Here is a 19,280-nt window from a genome sequence, read left to right on the forward strand (position 1 = left end):
ATCAAAACCTGCTGTATTGATTGCAGCAGTGCCAATCTACTGGTAAGTGTAGACATGGCCAAAGACATCTGAATTTCAGAGATGCTGAAATAGCTTCTACTGAAGTCAGCAGGCGTTGTGGATGCTCAGCACCTCTTAAAATCAGGTCACTGATCAAGCTATTCTTGCAGTATGGTTTTAGAAGTCTAACTGAAGGCATTTAAGTTAGAAAATGTTGGCCTAAGTGACTTGCTCAAGGTCACACAGATAGAAAGTGGCAGCCATCAACAGACCCCAGTTCTCATGAATCCCACTTCCCTGTCTTGAGTGCTATGTGTAGTAGTTAGTGTTAATGAATAGGGAGAACGAACAGTGGAAAACAATGGTCTGATATTACTGTAGGTATGAAGAGCCCGCAGCCCATGCAGAATGCCTCACATTGCTGGTAACCTCTAAGCACTTGTAGGGCTGACATTAAAGATACTACCACGTTTGAACACATTAGGACTTGGTGCAAAAAAAACGAAGGAGCCATTTTCTGTTCCATTATTACAATATTACAATCCTGTTTGTGTGCTAATTTTTCAGAGACAACTCCAGCAATCTGATTGCCAGAATGCACTGATGAAAAAGGTCTTTGATACCTATCTGCTCTTTTTGCAAGTCAACCAGTCGGCAGTAGCCCTCAAGCATGTCTTTGCTGCCTTGCGGTTGTTTGTGAGCAAGGTAACTAACCTTTTATTCCATTTGAAAGCTGTTACATAAGGTTGGCAGGGCGATGCAACAAATCCAACTTTGTGGAGGATTTCACACTTTAAGGTGCTTTCTGTCTCTTCATTTCATTGGTATTTAGGGATCCGTGTTGAAAAAGACCATCTGATTTACTATCTGCAGTTTTGTAGGTACAAATAATTATGGGAGTATTTTCTAACCCTTAGACGCTGAACTGCCTCACTGTGCCTGGGAACCAGATCTAAAAGCTACAAAATCAGAGCTGGAGTTGAGGACATATTTTAAAAATAATCAGGATTTGGCAGATGGATTATAGTGATGGCTGAGGAGAAGTGGGAGAAATGCTACTGTAATTTTGTAACATTAAACAAAATGCATCTGATTGTCCAGTCCCTTGCATGTAACACAGTAGTGGAGAAAAGTTTAAGCTACATGCCATTCTTCCAAAATGGTTGTAAATTGCAAAAAAAAGAAAAAAAAAGAAAAGCAATATGGTCATGCCTCTTCCAGCAACATAGCTCAAAGGCCAAAGGAAGCATAAGATAAACCAGTCACAGCCTGCTTTAAATTACACACCAGACTTCCAGGAGCCAGAGGAGCATGTGCAGTGGCAGGAGAGTAAATATCTAACATCATCTGATCCATCCACCTCATTGCCTTCAGGGGTTGTGTTCTATCTCCAAACGTCTGTAGGCATATTGATCTCAGTAGTGGCTCCTGTGGGAATAATAATCTCTATAGCAATCTAGATCTGTGCCAAACATGCTTTTTTTCTCCCTCATCTCATTTCTTCTGTTTTCTGCTGTCTCCATCCTGTGATCAGTACTCTCAATGAACAGAGCCTCTTGGACTTTTACATCCTATACACTCTGCCTTCTAATGCTGTTCAGACTGTTGGCCACAGGGGGAACATTGGCTTAATGTGACATAAAGGCATAGTAATCAATAGAGAGGAGCAAAATTTTTCAGCAAAATGTTGTCTGGCAAAAATATCAGATTTGGCAACACTGAGATGTTTTATGAACTCATGCCAATTTCATCAAATTGTTTGTTTTGAAAATAAACTAGCCCTCTTTCCTTACCTCCTCCCTTCCCCTTCCCTCCCTCCCAAAAAATAAGAATGTTTCCATTTTTTGTTTGAAATAACTTTTTGTTTTGAAATTTATTTTAAATTTATTTAAATAAATTCAAAAACATTTAAAAATACTTAAACTGAAATATTTATTTCAAGTCAACTGAAACATTTAATTCAATCCAAAAAAAATTTTCAACTTTTGGATTCACCAAATATTTTGAAATTTTTTGTTTTCAGTCCAACTGAAATGAACTTTTTCAGCCTTTCTAGACTTCCACAAAACACCCATTATTTCCCCAGCTCTAGTGCTAGTCCAAACTTTTTTCTCCTCACTGGTCAGCTTTTATAATGGTGCCTGAACTCTCTCCAGTCCCCTTCACTATGCTATTTCCATTGCAACTGCTGCACCTCACTATGCTTTCAGTGCACATGATGTTATTTGTGCATCAGATACAAATTTGGAAGGTCAATTTAACTGATACTTTGTACACAACAGGATTTGATTAATGCTTTGTACACAACTTACACACACTGTTTTCACTTACTTTTATTTTTACACAGAAGAGAATGCTTAGCTAGTGGCAGATGTTTTTGCTAGACACTGGTGTGTCTGAGAGAAAGAGGCTTGTTTTTAGTGAAAGTTTGACACAAAATATGTTGATTCAAAATGAATGTGCCAAGGAGTAGTAGAAGTGCTAAACATTTTGACATTTTTTTTTCTCTAGTTTCCTTCAGCATTTTTTCAGGGGCAAGCAGACATGTGTGGATCATTCTGCTATGAAATCCTGAAATGCTGTAACCATAGGTCACGGTCAACTCAGACAGAGGCATCTGCTCTTCTTTATTTTTTCATGAGAAAGAACTTTGAATTTAATAAGCAGAAGTCAATAGTCAGGTCCCATCTACAGGTGAGTGAAATGTAAGATGCACTTTAAACAATGTATACAGGCTATAAAAAATATTCCACTGAAATGATTCTTTGAATTCTGGAAATCACAATTTCTCTGTGTCGTTCTAATTTTTCTGGCATGTCTGAAAACATTGGACCATATTCACCAGTTCATTCCAGCTGTTTTGCTTTGTGCTGGTGTTGCAAAGCAGCTGTAAACTTAGCTAACTGGCCAGTTAAATCAGGTTTATGGCTTCATTGCATCACAGGCACAGAATATAGCAGTTGGAGCATATCTGACTCAGTGTGTCACCAGTGTGGGCTTAACTTGCATCTCCAATTTTACAGTAGTGTGATTCAATCAGTACAGATGCATGGGCATAAAACTGGAGTAATACAGTGATGAGACAGGATTTAACATTTTAAAAATGTAAACAATTATAAACATATAAAAGACGGTTTATTTATATTTATGTATTTGTTTATATTTTGTCTTCATAAAATATTTGTGAAAAGCCCTTTTCTCTCCCCCTATCAGTTCCAACTCTTGCTGATTTTTTAAAACAGGGAATTAAAACTATGTCCAAACTTTGCTTTCCTTTAGTAATCATACATTGTTCTTTTTTCCTCTTCACCGATAGCTCATCAAAGCTGTAAGCCAATTGATTGCAGATGCAGGGATTGGTGGATCTCGGTTTCAACATTCACTTGCAATTATAAATAATTTTGCTAGTGGAGACAAGCAGATGAAAGTAAGAAAGGTTTTGTGTCTATCATTGCCTGTTATAGATGATTGAATGATAGGAAGAACTGATTCACAAATACTTTCATGAATAAAAAGACTGACTTCATTTTATAGTGATTCATGGTTCATGTTATTATTTAGTCAAGTAAATGTTTGTGAATCCCAAAATCTTAATAAATATAACACAAATGTTTGTTCATCTGAACTTATTATTTGTTATTCACAATTTGTTGTTCTCCTTTTGAAAATGTTTCACTCATCCAATCATGGAGCAGAAATTATGCCATAGACCAGTGAAACACTGTAAATAGCATTTAGTTGAAGTTAACAGTTCCCAATTGATATTTAGGCTAGAAATTATTCTTCCTACTATTTAGCAAATACTTATGAATAATAAATATGTTTAATAGAAAATCCAGATTTGCTTGTGAATAATTTGCTAACCCAAAATAAGGGGCTTACCTCATAATAAGTGTTTGTTTAGACCCCACTCTGCTAAATATATTAGAAAACAGTTTTAAATCACAACTTGTGTATTTTTATAAGCTCTTGTCAAATGCTTTTCAGGAAACATTTTCAACTTTATTCTTATGGGGCTTACTCTCCTTTCACTAACAGTGGTGTAAATCAGGAGTTTTTCCATTGAAGTCAATAGTTACACTGATGTAAAATTAGTGTAAGTAACATGGGAATTGCACCTGTATTTTATTTTGTTAAAGGGCATCTTTTATCTTTCATCTGTTAATCTTGTATCTGTGTGTTCTGCTTTTGTAGCATTCTCAGACCTGCCAATCAAAAGAAAGGCACAGTTTTTTTTCCTGTATCGTTATGCTCTCTACACCTATGCAAAAAAACAAACAAAACCCCACAGCCCTGAAAATCAGAATTTATTGTCGCCCATCTCAAAAAAAACCCCAGCAGAACTGACATACGTTTTTCTTGAGGAATAATCTGTGATCTGGCTGATAGGAAGATCAAATTTTAATCTTGTGTGGTTTGGAATGGTTATGGGCAAGACTGAGATACCATTTTTCACACTGAATACTACCTTCTGCCATTGATGTTAGTGAGGCTACCTGTGGAGTAAGGTATTACTTGCATCAGTAAGTGTATCCAAATCTGGCAGTAAATTTAGCAACAGACATATGGTCATATTTTCACTTGTTACCCCAGCGTCAGTCCATTGACTTCAGTGGAGTTACTCCATATAGACAGTGGTATAACTGAAATCAGAATATGGACTAGGATTTCTAATGGATGCTGTGACACATCAGTAAATAAATGGCAGAGAACTGTTCAAATATGTAAATATAATGGGACTATGAGTGTGATCTAAATAGGAGTCTATCCATTGACTTCAGGCCCAGTCAGGGGTGATACTATAGTTTAACATGATAAAAGTATGGCTTTGTAGGCCTTTTCAGTGATTCATTGCTTATATTTTCCAAAGAACAGTCACTTTCCAGCAGAGGTGAAAGACCTGACCAAACGCATCAGGACAGTTTTAATGGCCACAGCTCAGATGAAGGAACATGAGAAGGACCCAGAGATGCTTGTAGACCTGCAGTACAGTCTAGCAAATTCATATGCCAGTACACCTGAATTACGAAGGACTTGGCTTGAAAGCATGGCCAAGATTCATGCTAGAAATGGAGATTTATCAGAGGTAATTTACGTAAGACAAAGAAATCAGTCAGTATTTAGATTGAGATCTACAAATGAAAAGCACTCAATAAAAGCTTGGTATTTTTAATTATGATGATTATTATCTAAGCTAAATGTGCAGTTTCCCTCATGTGACTAAAATAAGATGTGGACTGGGTTGAAAAATGCCTGAATGTGCTGTATATTACAGGCTATATACCAGGGATTAACCATGACTAGCTGACACATTGCTGAGCATGATTTGTCTTTGTCTACAGTGACCACAAGGCCATTGTCAGCTTCCTGTTAGCCAACTCAGCTGTTAAAATCGTGTTTAAACACAATGTAATTTCCTAATGACAAGACTATGTAGTTTCCATTCCCTTCTGGGTTGTTTGTTTTTCAGCACAGGATATGATCTGGGTCATAGCCCAATTTTTTCTTTTTGGCAAAAATGTTATTTGTATTAAATTGATTAATTGAACCCCAAAATCTTAGCCTAATAATACCTTGTTTCCAAAGTAACCATGTGTTTTCTATGGGTTAGATCTTGACACTCTTGTTTAACCCGTGCTCTATACGTATGTAGGCGAAACTTCTATTAAAATCAGTGGTAGTTTTGCCTGAGTAAGGACTCGGTATTTGACCTGTGATTTCTTCAAATTATCAAACTAAGTTTGTTTCCCCTTTTCCAAAACATATTCTGACAACGAAGAGGGTTTCTGACCCTCAGCAAACTAATAATGTAAGATCTGTGGTGTACTTTAATGTATTTATGTGGTCTCTGGTTTCAGGCTGCTATGTGCTATATCCATATAGCTGCCCTCATTGCAGAATATCTGAAAAGAAAAGGTAAGTTAAATGTATTCAAATGCAATAATTAATGTAGAGAATTATTCAACTGAACACATTTTTGCAACTGTTTTACTTCATTCAGATCTCATTTGTTTTCTTTTCAAGCTATCCTGCTGCTTGTACCCTTCACATGTGTTTGAGATATGAGACTAGTAAATTCTTATTGTTAACAGCAAAATAAAATACATATTTTATATGTAAGAGGTTAATTGAATGTTTAGTTTTTTAGTGCTAAGAGAATGCTTAATTTGTTAGTGTGTCATTATTAAATATGCATGTTATTAACACATACCAGTAGCACTATACTAATAACATCTTACACTACCATAGGTTACTGGAAAATGGAAAAGATTTGTACCTCACGTATGCTCCTGGAAGATGTTCAAGTCTCTGATAGTAATCTGTTACTAACTACTCACAATGGAGGAAGTGAGTGTTCTAACCATGCCTGTTTATGGGTCAAGTAACATCATTTAGAAAATTGAGTTACGGCTCTTAAACTGATCTAGTGAAAGAAGATGTTCTCAAAAGGGGAAAGAATTATGTTGCATGATTATGTTTTTAATAGAAAGCAGTTAATACTAGGAAATATTGTATGATATTTTTCTGATGCTCATTTTGGTTGGACTAATTAATTATCCTGATGAATTGTACAGTATGTCACTAGTTACAGTGTTTACCAACAACAAGCCATTCTGCTACTGATCCAGGCAGGAAACTCCTACTTTTGTCAGTGGGAGTTTTGCACGAAAATGCATCATAATAGGATCCTGTAATTTTAATTTCAAAGTGAGATAAACTGCTTAAAAAGGACAATATTATTAAACAATTATACATCATCAATGTCCAATAACAGAAGTAAAAATAAGACCTTGATTGTACAGTCAGAAAAAATTAACATCCAGATAATGATATTGTACATAGTATACGATGGACAGCTTTTTAATTGGAGTTCATTTTCTTCCTTATCATATGATAAAACATTAAAAGCCCAGTTCTGCAGGGTGCAAGAGTATCTCTTAGCCCCTCCCCCGCCCTTTTTTTTTTTTATACAGGTTGTGATAAATCAAGTTTTATGGTTCAACCATTTATTTAGTGTAATAGTGAAATGCCCGTGCAGAAAAAAATATGTGATTACATTTTGAATGAAATTCCTTGACTTTGTTAGGACTTTTGGACCCCCATTCCCAATTGGGTGACTTTTTCCGGCCACAGGATTTTTATGGCTACATTAAATCACCTCATTTCAAGGGGAAAAATAAAGAAAAAAAAAGAAATGTTGCAGTTACTGTAATGCTGCTCCTCTCAGAATTGATGTTCAAATTAATGTATTCAACTTCCCAATCATTTGCAAAACCATTTTCAGAGTTGACAATAATATCTTTCCATCTCACATTAACAGAGAAAACCCATTAAATGCATCGATTAGGGCTAGAATCTATTAAAAGGAGGAAGCGTTATTTTATTTTTTTTTATGTAAAGCCTTCATTTTACCAAGCCTGAGATGAGTGTAGCCATGTAAAACTCCTACAGAATGTCATTTTTCTGAGGCTTATACATCATTTGTGTGTCTGGAGAATCAAGGTAGCAATGAGACTTATCCTGCTCTTATTGAGGTCTGTGAAAAAACTCCCATTTGACGACAGTGTGAGGAGGATCAGGCCCAATATCTGATTGTCTACACGTAATTGCTAGTCTAGATTATTTTACTTAGCGCCTAGCAGAGAAATAAAAAGTGATTTTTTTTCTTTAATTATATTGTTCCTCTGCCAATCTCTGTTAGTTTATTAAACTTACATTTCAAGGTTGCTCTCAGCATGAGCTAGCTCTATTGGCACAGCTTCATAAAGAATTGCTTCTGTGGAAAAGAGAATAAAGGCACAGCTTCCATAAAGAATTGCTTCTGTGGAAAAGAGAATAAATACTAAGGGTGTGGGGGAAATAAGATGTGTGCTTTTGGAAAGGAGAGAATAGTCTGATAGCTCATAAATGGTGAAGTCGCATCATCTGCAGGAGTGAGACGAAATATATTAAGAGAAGTATGCTTTTCATCAAGGAGGGAGTGTGTGGGAAAGTCATGCATGTAAAGAATGAACAACTTAAGGGTAATGTCAAAACTCAGAGACAGTAAAACATCAAATAAGTCAAAACAAATAGTAATAGCAACCCCTTTGTGGTATGTGCCTCTGTGTTTCTGTGCACAGTGGTATAGTATATTTCACTCTAAATTTAATAAATTACCACCCTTCAAATTTTTCTACTGTTAAACTTAACATCACCTTCTCTGGCAGATTTTCCTTTTAAAAAACACTAAGGCATTAGTGGCCCAAAACACTATGGGCCAGATTCTGCCAATCTTACCCTTAGTGAGTAATACTGTATTTTGTACATAGTCTACCTGAAAAGTACTGATCTACTTACATGCTTAATTTTATGCACTATGAGTGCTCTCATTGACTTCAGAAGGATTACACATAGTGTGTCAAGTTAAATATATAATTCTTTGCAGGATAAGGGCCGATGGTACTAGTCAGCATGAGTAAGAGTGGCGGACTCTAGCCCTGTAGTAATGCTATTGTACCATTACTGTAGAATACTATTTTCTATGTGTAGTTTTGTATGGGTTGACAGTGTGATACAACACAAGTGGAGTAGTGACACGCAGAGGAAAGGAGAAGATTTCTCTGAGATCATTGTCTTATGAATACATATTAGTGTATCTGCCTAGATAAGTGGATTTATGCCACAGATGGAACTTAGAATAATGTGTCATAAATTCAATCAGTTCCATTTGTGCCACTCATCACCTGGATTGTAAAAAAATAAAAAAGTAATAATCCTAGTCATATAAAACTGGTTGCCATTTTACAACATCCTATAGCCTTTTAAAATCCATGGTTATACAAGTATTAATTTAGCATTTTCATGGCTTGTACTTCAAGGCTTATTTTCCATGGGATGGCCAGCTTTTCTAAATATTACCCCAAACATTAAAGAGGAAGGAGCTATGAAAGAAGATTCTGGAATGCAAGATACTCCATATAATGAGGTTAGCAATGGTAGATTTAAATAATAATGTTGTTCTGTATTCTTTTAACTTCATTACTTTAAGGGGGGTGGGGGATTAAGCTATTTATTTATTTAGGAAGTGTTAACCAGGTTATAAATCCTTGTCATGTAAATATTGGAAGCAAAATAAAATCCAAAATAAGTTGTTGTTTAAAGAGACATTATAAAGGAATATAGTAACCAGATCTCTCTATTTAGAAGAATGTTACCGTTACAGAGCATCATTACCACAGCTGTGACATGTCATTTTATTAAATAGGGTGAAATCTGTCTACACAAATTTAACAAACCAGGCAAGTCTATCAAATATTAATATACCAAAAAATTGAAAAGGTGTGATAGGGGTTTCTGTAGGTAAATGTACTTTGAGTATTGAATAAATGATAACCAAATATCTAAGTACATATTTGTCCTCTGTCTGTTTTGCTGGGTATGTAATTGATGTGTTAATTTTTCTTGAACAACCACTTCCCATATTTTGGAACCACTGCTCTATGGCTGGACTAATTTTTTCTTTTTTCAGTGAGAGGCTATCAATAGCCAAGCAGCTATAGTAGAATCTCACAGTTACGAACACCTTGGGAATGGAGGTTGTTCGTATTATAGTTCTTTCAAAAAGTCCTTTCAGTTGTTCTTTTTACAACTGAAGATTGACTTAATACAGCTTTGAAACTTTGCTATGCTAAAGGAAAATGCTGCTTTTCCTTTATTTTTTAGTAGTTTACGTTTAACACAGTACTGTGCTAATATTTGTTTTGTGTTTTGTTTTGTGTCTCTGCTGCTGCCTGATTGCATACTTCCAGGCCAAATGAGGTGTGTGGTTGCCTGGTCAGTTTGTAACTCTGGTGTTTGTAACTCAGAGGTCCTACTGTACTAGCAGATGACAGATTAATTCTTCATTTCCTTTTGTGTGACCATTTCCACACAGAATTCCCAGGAGGATTATTAAAGGATTATTTGGTAATAAATAGCCAGCAATTTGTGATATTGGCTATAGATTACATCCAGTACTCTCTAATGGCTGGACATGCCCACCACACATGCATAAAATCTCCTCTTTCACCGCAAGTTTTTCAACATATAGCTAGCTGGTGTGAGGTACCACTGAAACAGTATCTTCAAGAAATTTTCTTTTATTGTGCTACGAGGTTGCTGGTGCTGTGAGGTTGCTGGTACTCCTTTCAAGATCAAACCTCATTACTCTGGGGTAATTTGTTTATCCAGGTCCTTTTCCCAGCATGTCACATATGGACATTTTTTTTATTTGGATAGTTTTCTGTAAATTTTGATGTAAATTAACTATAATTTTTTCTTTCCTAATTCACCTGATGCCATTACGTCTCTTAAAATTAGCTTTCTGTATAAAACAGTTTTTCTAGAAAGTTGAGAACTATAATGCCTAACCTGAAAACACTGGTACCACAGGAGAGTGGGATAGTCAAAGATAGTTTTTATTACTAAATAAGTTAGAAAAGTTTCTTTACTGAATAGAGGGCCAACTGTATGTATTCCATGGCTCGCCCAATCTTTAAAAGTATCTGGTTTATGATTTGAGTTAAGATCTGAATTATTTGCAATGGCTGTTATTGGTGAGGAAAAAAGAACTTGTCTTTAGTTCTATCCCAAACCTATAGTGTAGCCTTTGCTAAAAGATACGCATATGTTTCTGGAGGGCAGTAATATTTTTATATGATTCCTGTGCACATTATAAATATGATAAACTATATTAAGGGATCACTTTACCCAGTGCAGACTCCTTTCACCTAAAATATGGCAACTGTTTAACAATGCACAATAAAGCCACAAAAACATCCAATTTAAATAACTGGGGTGGAATTATAGCTTGACCGACTGTAAAATACCAGAATTGAAATATAGGAAGGAAACCCTGACTAAAACATCCCTCTGCTTCTCCAAAAAAGTGCCATAGGGTCTTTGTCTGTCTATAAATGTTTTATATCTCATCCACTGACTTGCTAATGGCTCTGATGGAAGAGTGCTAGTGATCCACTAGATAGCACCACTTTCTGTATCACCTGTGTGTTCTTCAAAGGCCCAAGTACTGACTGAACAAGCCTGGCATTACTTCTCTCGTGTTATGCTTCTGCAAGCTACCACCAGGTGGTATGGTTGCAGATATATGATAGCTGGTGGTTTCTGAAGCGTCGGGAATTTCTTATTTTTGGCATTTTGAACCTTTACAGTGGTACTTAGACCTACACAAGACGGTAGCAGGTTGCCAAATGATTTTCACCAATTTCTTACTAAGCTTCTTAGGACTATATTAACCTACTGTATAGAAGAAATCATATTGAAATAAAAAATGTATATATGTACTGCTGATGCCATCATAATTACCAAATGCAATCAACAAGCAAGTCATCATAGAATTTTTATTTGTGGGATTACAGAATATCCTTGTGAAGCAGCTGGAATTGTGTGTTGAATACCTGTGGAAGTCTGAAAGATATGAACTGATTGCTGAAGTTAACAAGCCTATCATTGCTGTATTTGAGAAACAAAGAGATTTTAAAGTAAGCTGGGTTTCCAATTAAAATTTCTGTCTTAAAAAACAAAGAGTAGGAGGAAAACACAGACCAGTGTTGTTTGAATTGGCATATTTTAATTTTATTTTAATAGTGCTGGGTGGGGGTTCGTTCGTCTTTGGATGGCTAAGTTAAAAATATCTTGTCTGAAGCCTCAGCAAGGTTATGAAAACCCCATGAAAATACATTTTCTATGGTTTCTGTAGATCTGAGATCCCCTAGATATAGTTTTCATTATTCAGACCTACATTAGCAAAATTACCATATACTGTCACCTATTAAGATAGTGACCAAACATTGTTCCATCTTCATGGCTGTTCCATAGCCTACATGAAATGAGTATATTGGCCTTTAGCAAAGTTCCAAGAGGATTGGGGTTCACATCACTATAATGACTGATACCCTGACATGCAATGATCTCAAAAAGTAGGCAGGCTCCTGTGCCTATTTGAAGTTCATTGCAGGATTGGGGTCTAAACAATCCCCTTTTGGACAGTCAAAGCAGAAAGACTAACTGGATTGTTGGGGGAGGTGGGAAATGATCTACTCTCTAACCCACCAGCTCAGGGTTTGGGTACATTGGTGGGACAGAGGATGGACACTTACATCGCTATCACTTATGCTTTACCTGTGCCATGAATGGATAAAGGGTTTTGATTTCAAATCCTGCTCCTTTCATAGGCACTAAAATCACACTCGCAAATTCCTTTGGACAAATGAGCCCGTAAAGCTCATTAAAACCATAATATTGTTGCCTGGTGAAATTACATCAAAATTCTAGCCATATTTTATTTAGAGATTTTAGTCTATGTCTTGCATTATATGTCCCTTCTAGAGGTCTCTTCTTATTTTTACAACTCCTTTGACCAAATGAATAGGAATTGGTATATGCATTTATGAAAGAGTTGATTTTTAGCAGTGAAAGTGTTTAGATATACCTAAGCATAAAAATAACCTAAATTACAGGATAAAGGATTTAATTTTGAAATTATTCCGTGTTTGCTTTTGTTTTTCTTTAATTTCAAGTAGAAAAGCAATTACTTAATAATAATCCAAGTCATTGATTTCCTTGTTTAAACTGGAAAAAGGTAACTTAGCATGGGATGTAATTTGGGAAGCAGGGCCCCAGTGCAAAACATGGCTTTTACCAAAAGTTCACACTATGATAATAAAGTTATAGAATAACTGAAACTGAGAAGGAATAAGGTGCAAAGGTGGTATACAGAGACTCCTGATGCCTGTCCTGAGGCTGCCCCTTCTGTGATGTGTCTCTCAGAATGTGCTCTTCATTCCATTCCGTTCCCACTGAATCACAGCTCAGTAATCAGGTTGAGTAGCCTCATCACCGGCCATCCAGATGGGGGGGGGACCAGTCCCAGATAGATTTCTTTTTCTACACATTGGGACAGACTTATACTGTAACTCTTTCCTTATGGAGCTATGCAGGAAGACTACTACCACCCTAAAACTGTGTGGCCAGGAGAAGGCAGAAGTCTTGAAATTGACCTCTTGCAGCTGCTACTGAGAATAAAGAAGGTAGCCACCTCCACATGATTGGAAATCCCATGGTGGCAAATTTAACCTGAATAAAGCCTTTAAAAATATAATTTTACATTGCACTTTTTCTGTTCCCTTTTACCTTAGAGACTGTCAGATCTGTACTATGACATCCATCGATCATATCTGAAGGTCGCAGAAGTAGTGAATTCTGAGAAACGTTTATTTGGCCGATACTATCGTGTTGCTTTTTATGGGCAGGTACGTCAGCCTCAGATTCTGTGTATAAGTCCGTGTATCTATAGATATAAAGGTACACATTTTGAGAAAATCATTCTGGACACACTTTTCTTAAGAAAATTAAACTAGGCAAACATGGTCAACATTGAAACTATGTAGTAATAGTAATTAAAAAGCCTGAACTGAGCCCAGAAGTCTTTACATCAGTGTAAACTGTTAGAGTAGATTTACACTCGTGTGACTGAGAGCAGAATTTGCACCTCAATTTCTAGTCATTCTTTACTCAGGCAAAGCTGATTTTGAAGTCAAGGTCAGTGATGTTTTACGTGAGTAAGCATTTAATAAAAGCTAGTATTGCCCTCAGTATTCAGTCCTATCTTTCTAATCAGCATAAACTAGAGCTGTGAACAGTAGCTAATTTGTTGTGTTTCTTCGTGACTTTCTGACCTTCGCTTTTCAGCCCCTTCTGATTCTATGCAATATGCAGTACAGTATTTGTATGCTATCTACTGTGCTTTAGCCTGTTCAGAGCAATCACAGTGGCATGAATTTATGCTTTTCCCAACTGCAAACCGTTGTGGGAGGCTAGCATGTTCCTTTAAGATGTATTTGGCAACCATGCAATTTCCATTCCTCTGTAATAATAAGGTTTGTAAACAACAGATTGATAAGAATCATTCTGTTTGCTAATTAGTGTTTAATGCTCTTTTCTTCTTTTGGTCTTATTCAAGGCTGTGGTAAGTTCTTTGCTTTTTTGCATGCTTTCTTTAATTCTTCTCACTCATCCTCCCCTGCCCCGGTACAGTTTACTTAACCTTAACTTGTGCTTTTCACTATTCAGTGTGGCAGATGAAATAATATTGTGTCATTCATTGTCACATCTCGCAAACTAATTTTTGTTTGTTCGGTTTCCCTGAATTACAAAAACGTATCCGTCGTGCTGCATCCGTACCATGAGCCCTACTGCCAGTGACCTCAGCAAGAGCTTTGCTATTGACTTCAATGGGAGCAGAACTGCACCCCGTGTTTCTTCTGGTGAAATGTTTATTGTAGCACTAATGCTGTTTAAGTGCAAAATTGTGCACTCAGTGGAGTAAGACTCCTAACTCTCTGCTCAGCTACACAGGACCTCCTCCAATTACAGCTGGAACAGTGGCACTGTACACCTAACGATCCCCTCTGTGAGCCGGGGAGGGGAGGGAGGAGAAGGAAATGACCAAGAATTGGTCCCTGTTTGCTGGTCAGCAAAACTGAACTCTTCAGGTGCACGAGGGAAAAGCAAAGTGCACCCTGTAAAGGACTGCAGTGACTTATTTTCCTCTGCCTTTCTAAGGGTATGGCTACACTTAGAGCTGCACAGCGCTCCCTCGGCAGCGCTATGAAGTGCGACTGTGGTCATCCAGCGGTGGGAGAGAGCTCTCCCAGGGCTGCAGGTACTCCACCTCCCTGTGGGGATTAGCTTACAATGCTGGGGCAGTGTTTACACTGGCATTTTTTCACACCCCTAAGCGAGAAAGTTGCAGCGTTGTAAAGCATCAGTGTAGCCAAGCCCTAAGAAAGAGGAAGCAGGGGAGGGATTGTGACTCACCAAGTCACAGTTCCTTCCCAAGGCAATTCCTGGGGCAGTGCAACTACATGCCAGTCTTCAGTAAAGGATGAGCCTTAAGGTTAAAACTAGTCCTACATGAGTAACTGAGCTGTGCTCAAACAAACAGGATTAAAATCTCCATTACAATGCAAAGGCTTTTCTGCAGCCAGTGAAACAAGAGCAACTTCGTTTAAACAGCCTTAGTGATATAAAGAGTGTGATTGTTTTGCAAACAAATGCCGGTTGGTTTATACACTGGCTCATGCTTAATTTAAGCTGTAAACAAGCACACATGGCTTTAAAATACATCCATGGAATTTTTAGTTTCACTGAGAAGTAGAGAGCTTTCATGTTGTGGGAGGGGAAGTTGGCTTGGATTGTTCCTAACAAAGCCCTAGTGACAAAAGATAGGAGTCTATTGTGAAATTAAAGGTAAGTGCTTTAAAAGAACAGTGATGGGTAATTGCATTTAGCAGGGCAAATCTGAACTGATGCACGTGGGCCTTGGCTACACTTGAGAGTTACAGCACTGGTGGTGGCTTTACAGCGCTGTAACTCACTCCCCGTCCACACTGACAAGGCACATACAGCGCTGTATCTCCCTGCCTACAGCGTTGCATGTACTCCACCTTGACGAGAGGAATAAAGAGAATAGCGCTGGGGTGCCAGTGTAAACAGGGAATAATCTTACTACGCTGTAACTGACCTCCGGAAGCTTCCCATAATGCTTTTAAGTAAAGATTACTCTCTTTGTTTTGTTGTGATGCCTCTGTTTGTTTTGTTTTGAACTCAGGGCTCTCAGAGCCGCTAATCAAAAAAACAAACACAGCTACTGTTTGCTGTGAATGAGTTCCCTTTGGAATGCCCACAGCTAGTGTTTGCTTGAAGAGAGAGGAAGGGAAGGGGCTTGAGGAGAGAAGCAGCACGGCATGCGGGAGGGAGGGGGGGGTCCATTTTGGGGAGGCTGCTTATCTGGTCTGTGAGGAAAAAAACAAAGAGGGCTGTTTGCTTTCTGTGAGTGAGAGACGGGTGGGAGAGGGGGTCCGGAACTTGCAAGGCAGCTGCTGACAGAGTGTCCGCTCCAAAAATCCACTCTCTGTCTCCCCCACGCTCCCTGTCACACTCCACTCCATCCTGCTCTTTTGAAAAGCACGTTGCAGCCACTTGAACGCTGGGATAGCTGCCCATAATGCACCGCTCCCTATGCTGTTGCAAATGTGGCCACGACAGTACACTGGTAGCTGTCAGTATGGCCAGATTGCAGCACTTTCCCTACTCAGCTCTACGAAGACAGGTTCAACTCCCAGTGTTGTACAGCTGCAAATGTAGCCATACCCTCAGTCAGTCAAAGGACATCCTTTGGTTGCAAACAGTTTACAAATGTTATCAGAACCGTTTACCAACCGTACATGACCACCTTAGATATAAGGCCTGATCTGAAAGGAAAAAAAATCAGTCCATTTCCATGAATGGTTTGTGCCTGCATACTTCTCCCTCTGAAAAGTATCTTTTTTGTAATTCTCTTTGCCCCATATGCTAGTAACTTCCATTTTCATTAAACACCTTAGACTTTTTCATCCATTCACTACCAAGAGTATTTGAAAACCTCAGTAATGAAAGTTGATTATGATCTTGCTTAAATTAATTTAAAACTGTATAGACACATTCTTTTTCCTACTTTAGGCAGGCAGGCAGGCAGACTAAGTACCTCTTACATCTAAGTGATACCACATCCAAACTTTACAGAATTAGATGCCCAAATCCTTATTTAGGCATCTGTTATTTTTCAGAGGTGCTGAGCGTCTTCAGCTACTATTGACTTCACTATTGTATTCACAATTTTTTATTTCAGTGGAAGTTGTGGTACATTCAGCATTTCTGAAAACCAAGGACTTTTATTTAAGCACCTGCAATGGATTTGGGTGCCTAGCCTGAGGTTTTAAAATGCTGGACAACAATATGGTAGATATTTAGCCATATAAGCAAAAAGTTCTAACGAAAATATAGTGAAAAAGTAACTTTTCAATAAAACTACAGATATTTAGACTGATGTAAATTTATGAAAACTGCTCTATTCAGTATAATATAACTGAGATACAATACAGTGAAAATCAGTATTTAAAAATTAAATACCTATTGAAAAGTGACAGAAACATTATTATGCAAAATACTTACTTCTCCTATGAGTAACAAGTGCATGATGTGCCACATTTGTATTTCTCCCCTGCAACAAAAACTACCCATAGAGGGCAGGTTGGATAGAACACCCTTAGAATAGTGCAGCTCCTTGGTGTGTGTATTCTGTGTTGACACCAAGTGAGGATTTCAAAGGTTCACAGTGAAATTTTAAAATTGCACTATTTTAACCCTGTCCGAACAATGAACAAAAATCACTCTATATAATTTTCCAGTGTATCTGACAGATTAACCTGCCATAAAAAATGGGCACAATTCGGATTGCCTCTGGTGTCAAGATTATAATCAAGTTTACAGTAACTTTTCATGGGAGCTCTGGCTACTCAGTGGGGCAGACCTCTTAAATGCAACCCCAACTTCTCATGCATAGCCATTCTATAGGAGTATAATCTGCGCTGGCACCTGAAAATCCACGCTTCTGCCTGCAAGGGCCCAGATTCTACTGGGTGTGTTGGAGGTCTCTGCAGATGGATTGCATTGCTGCTAGAGCCCTCCCGAGGAATTGTAGTGCACATGTGCAGCTCTGCTATCCTTAGAAAGGGTGGAGCTCTGCAGCCCATTTGACTGGGGTGGTGATCATGATCAGTGCTCCCTTTTAGACAGCTAACACCCACAGGAGCTCCACAATAAAATTCTCACCAGCCCCTTGAAAGTTCTTGTAGACCCTATAGTTTTTGTGCACCTGTGCCAGAGCCAGCTAAATTTTGTGCCCAGTACCTGTAACTGCATGTGCAAATCAGCATTGGAAAGGTTAGGTCCCTACTTGCCTTGGAATAATGCAGCTTTTAACAGTGCAGAACTGCACATTCTGATTTAACTGATACAGTTAAGGAAGCCGACTCAAGGACCCTTTCAGTCTTTTCATTTAGTCACAGCTGCATAGTACTTGCTACTACTTCAGCACAGCACAACTGTGACTGAGCAATGAGAGACCCCAAGATTCGTGCCTATTTATCAAAACCTGAGATTTCAGGAATACAAAACTTGACTTCTCATCTGTATTTCAAGGATGCATGTTATTTTCACTGAGCTGGTAGTTAGATTACAAAATGAATTCAGATTAATTCGTCTTTCCCAATGCAGCTAAGAATTTCTCTACTTTCCACAATGCACACTGCATGCATTTATACATTATCCGGCTTCTGCATCAGCTAGAGCATAGAAGCAGTTCATTCCAAGAGGGGCTGTTGTCTCCCCAGTAAGATATAGGAGTGGTGAGCAAAGTTTCATTAAACTGGCTCAGCTTAACTTTGGTTGAACAGATCCCAATGGGTCACAAATGGGGGCTGCTCTTTCATCCCAAAAGCACTTTGTCTATGACTTCTGCCACTGGCATTCAGCACTCTGGGGAGGTGGTGAGACTCTATGGCCTTCTGCACCAGCAATATGCTAATGAGACACAGCTCAAGGTCTCATTTCCAGACAATGCCATGATTCAGATATCCTAGCACCTGTGCAAGATAAGTGCCTGGATGAATTGTTGCTAGCTCAGGCTCAGTCTGGACAGATCTGATGTGTTGCTGGTAGCAGGAAAGAAGAAATTCAAGACCATAAGAAGAGCACTGAATTCTCTTACCAGTTGTCAAGGTCATATGCGGCCTTAGTGTCCCATTGTATTTGTTGCTAGTCCTTCACACCCAAAAAAGCAGCAAATGCCTGAAATCTGTCTCCATCTTTGGCTGGTTAGGATACTGTGCCCTTTACTATCTGGTATGAACCCAGCAATGACAAACACATGCCTTCATCACCTTCAGGCTATACTACTGCAGTGCATTCTGCTTGGGACTGACCATAAAGGCCACACAGAAGATCATGCCATTCCAGCAAGCAGCAGCTAAATTGCTCTACGGATGACATTCTGTTGCTTCGTGCCCTTAACTGATTTCCCAGAATAAAATAAGGAATAATTAAAACTGCTTCAGGGTCTTGGTGCTGCTCTTTGAGGCCTCACTGGACGGGGCTTACTCTTTGCCTGCAACTCACTTTCAGAGACTGATCACTTGGGAAACTGAATTTGATAGTTTTCAAGGTATAACTGTTGAGAGCTGAATACCAAAATTCACAGTGTCAGGTCAACTGTTGAACCCCTTGTGTATGAAGATCAGGATGAACTTGGGCCCTGCCACTGTAGGGGTGCAATCCAAGCTATCTTATAATAAAAATGACCCACAATATGCCAAGCACTGTCAGGATCTTCCCTAGGAAACAAGTGAGACCGGCAACCT

The 19,280-nt window shown here is 38.3% G+C and overlaps 1 protein-coding gene across 12 annotated transcripts in view; it reads left to right on the plus strand.

The window, feature by feature from the left end:
* The window catches only part of DOCK10 (dedicator of cytokinesis 10), a 237,318-nt gene that overhangs the window by 201,219 nt on the left and 16,819 nt on the right, over nucleotides 1–19,280 (plus strand). For 5 of the 12 annotated variants that reach the window (XM_030575211.1, XM_030575213.1, XM_030575216.1 and 2 more), the window contains 10 exons: nucleotides 568–705; nucleotides 2,512–2,694; nucleotides 3,317–3,427; nucleotides 4,871–5,086; nucleotides 5,859–5,916; nucleotides 6,250–6,348; nucleotides 8,862–8,968; nucleotides 11,400–11,522; nucleotides 13,179–13,292; nucleotides 14,003–14,008. In XM_030575211.1, coding sequence (XP_030431071.1) covers nucleotides 568–705; nucleotides 2,512–2,694; nucleotides 3,317–3,427; nucleotides 4,871–5,086; nucleotides 5,859–5,916; nucleotides 6,250–6,348; nucleotides 8,862–8,968; nucleotides 11,400–11,522; nucleotides 13,179–13,292; nucleotides 14,003–14,008 — 1,155 coding nt within the window. The remainder of the gene's footprint in view (nucleotides 1–567; nucleotides 706–2,511; nucleotides 2,695–3,316; nucleotides 3,428–4,870; nucleotides 5,087–5,858; nucleotides 5,917–6,249; nucleotides 6,349–8,861; nucleotides 8,969–11,399; nucleotides 11,523–13,178; nucleotides 13,293–14,002; nucleotides 14,009–19,280) is intronic. The other 7 variants (XM_030575220.1, XM_030575212.1, XM_030575219.1 and 4 more) reach the window with 3 other exon arrangements.

Source organism: Gopherus evgoodei, chromosome 9, assembly GCF_007399415.2.
Source record: "Gopherus evgoodei ecotype Sinaloan lineage chromosome 9, rGopEvg1_v1.p, whole genome shotgun sequence".
NCBI classification, from domain to species: domain Eukaryota; kingdom Metazoa; phylum Chordata; order Testudines; family Testudinidae; genus Gopherus; species Gopherus evgoodei.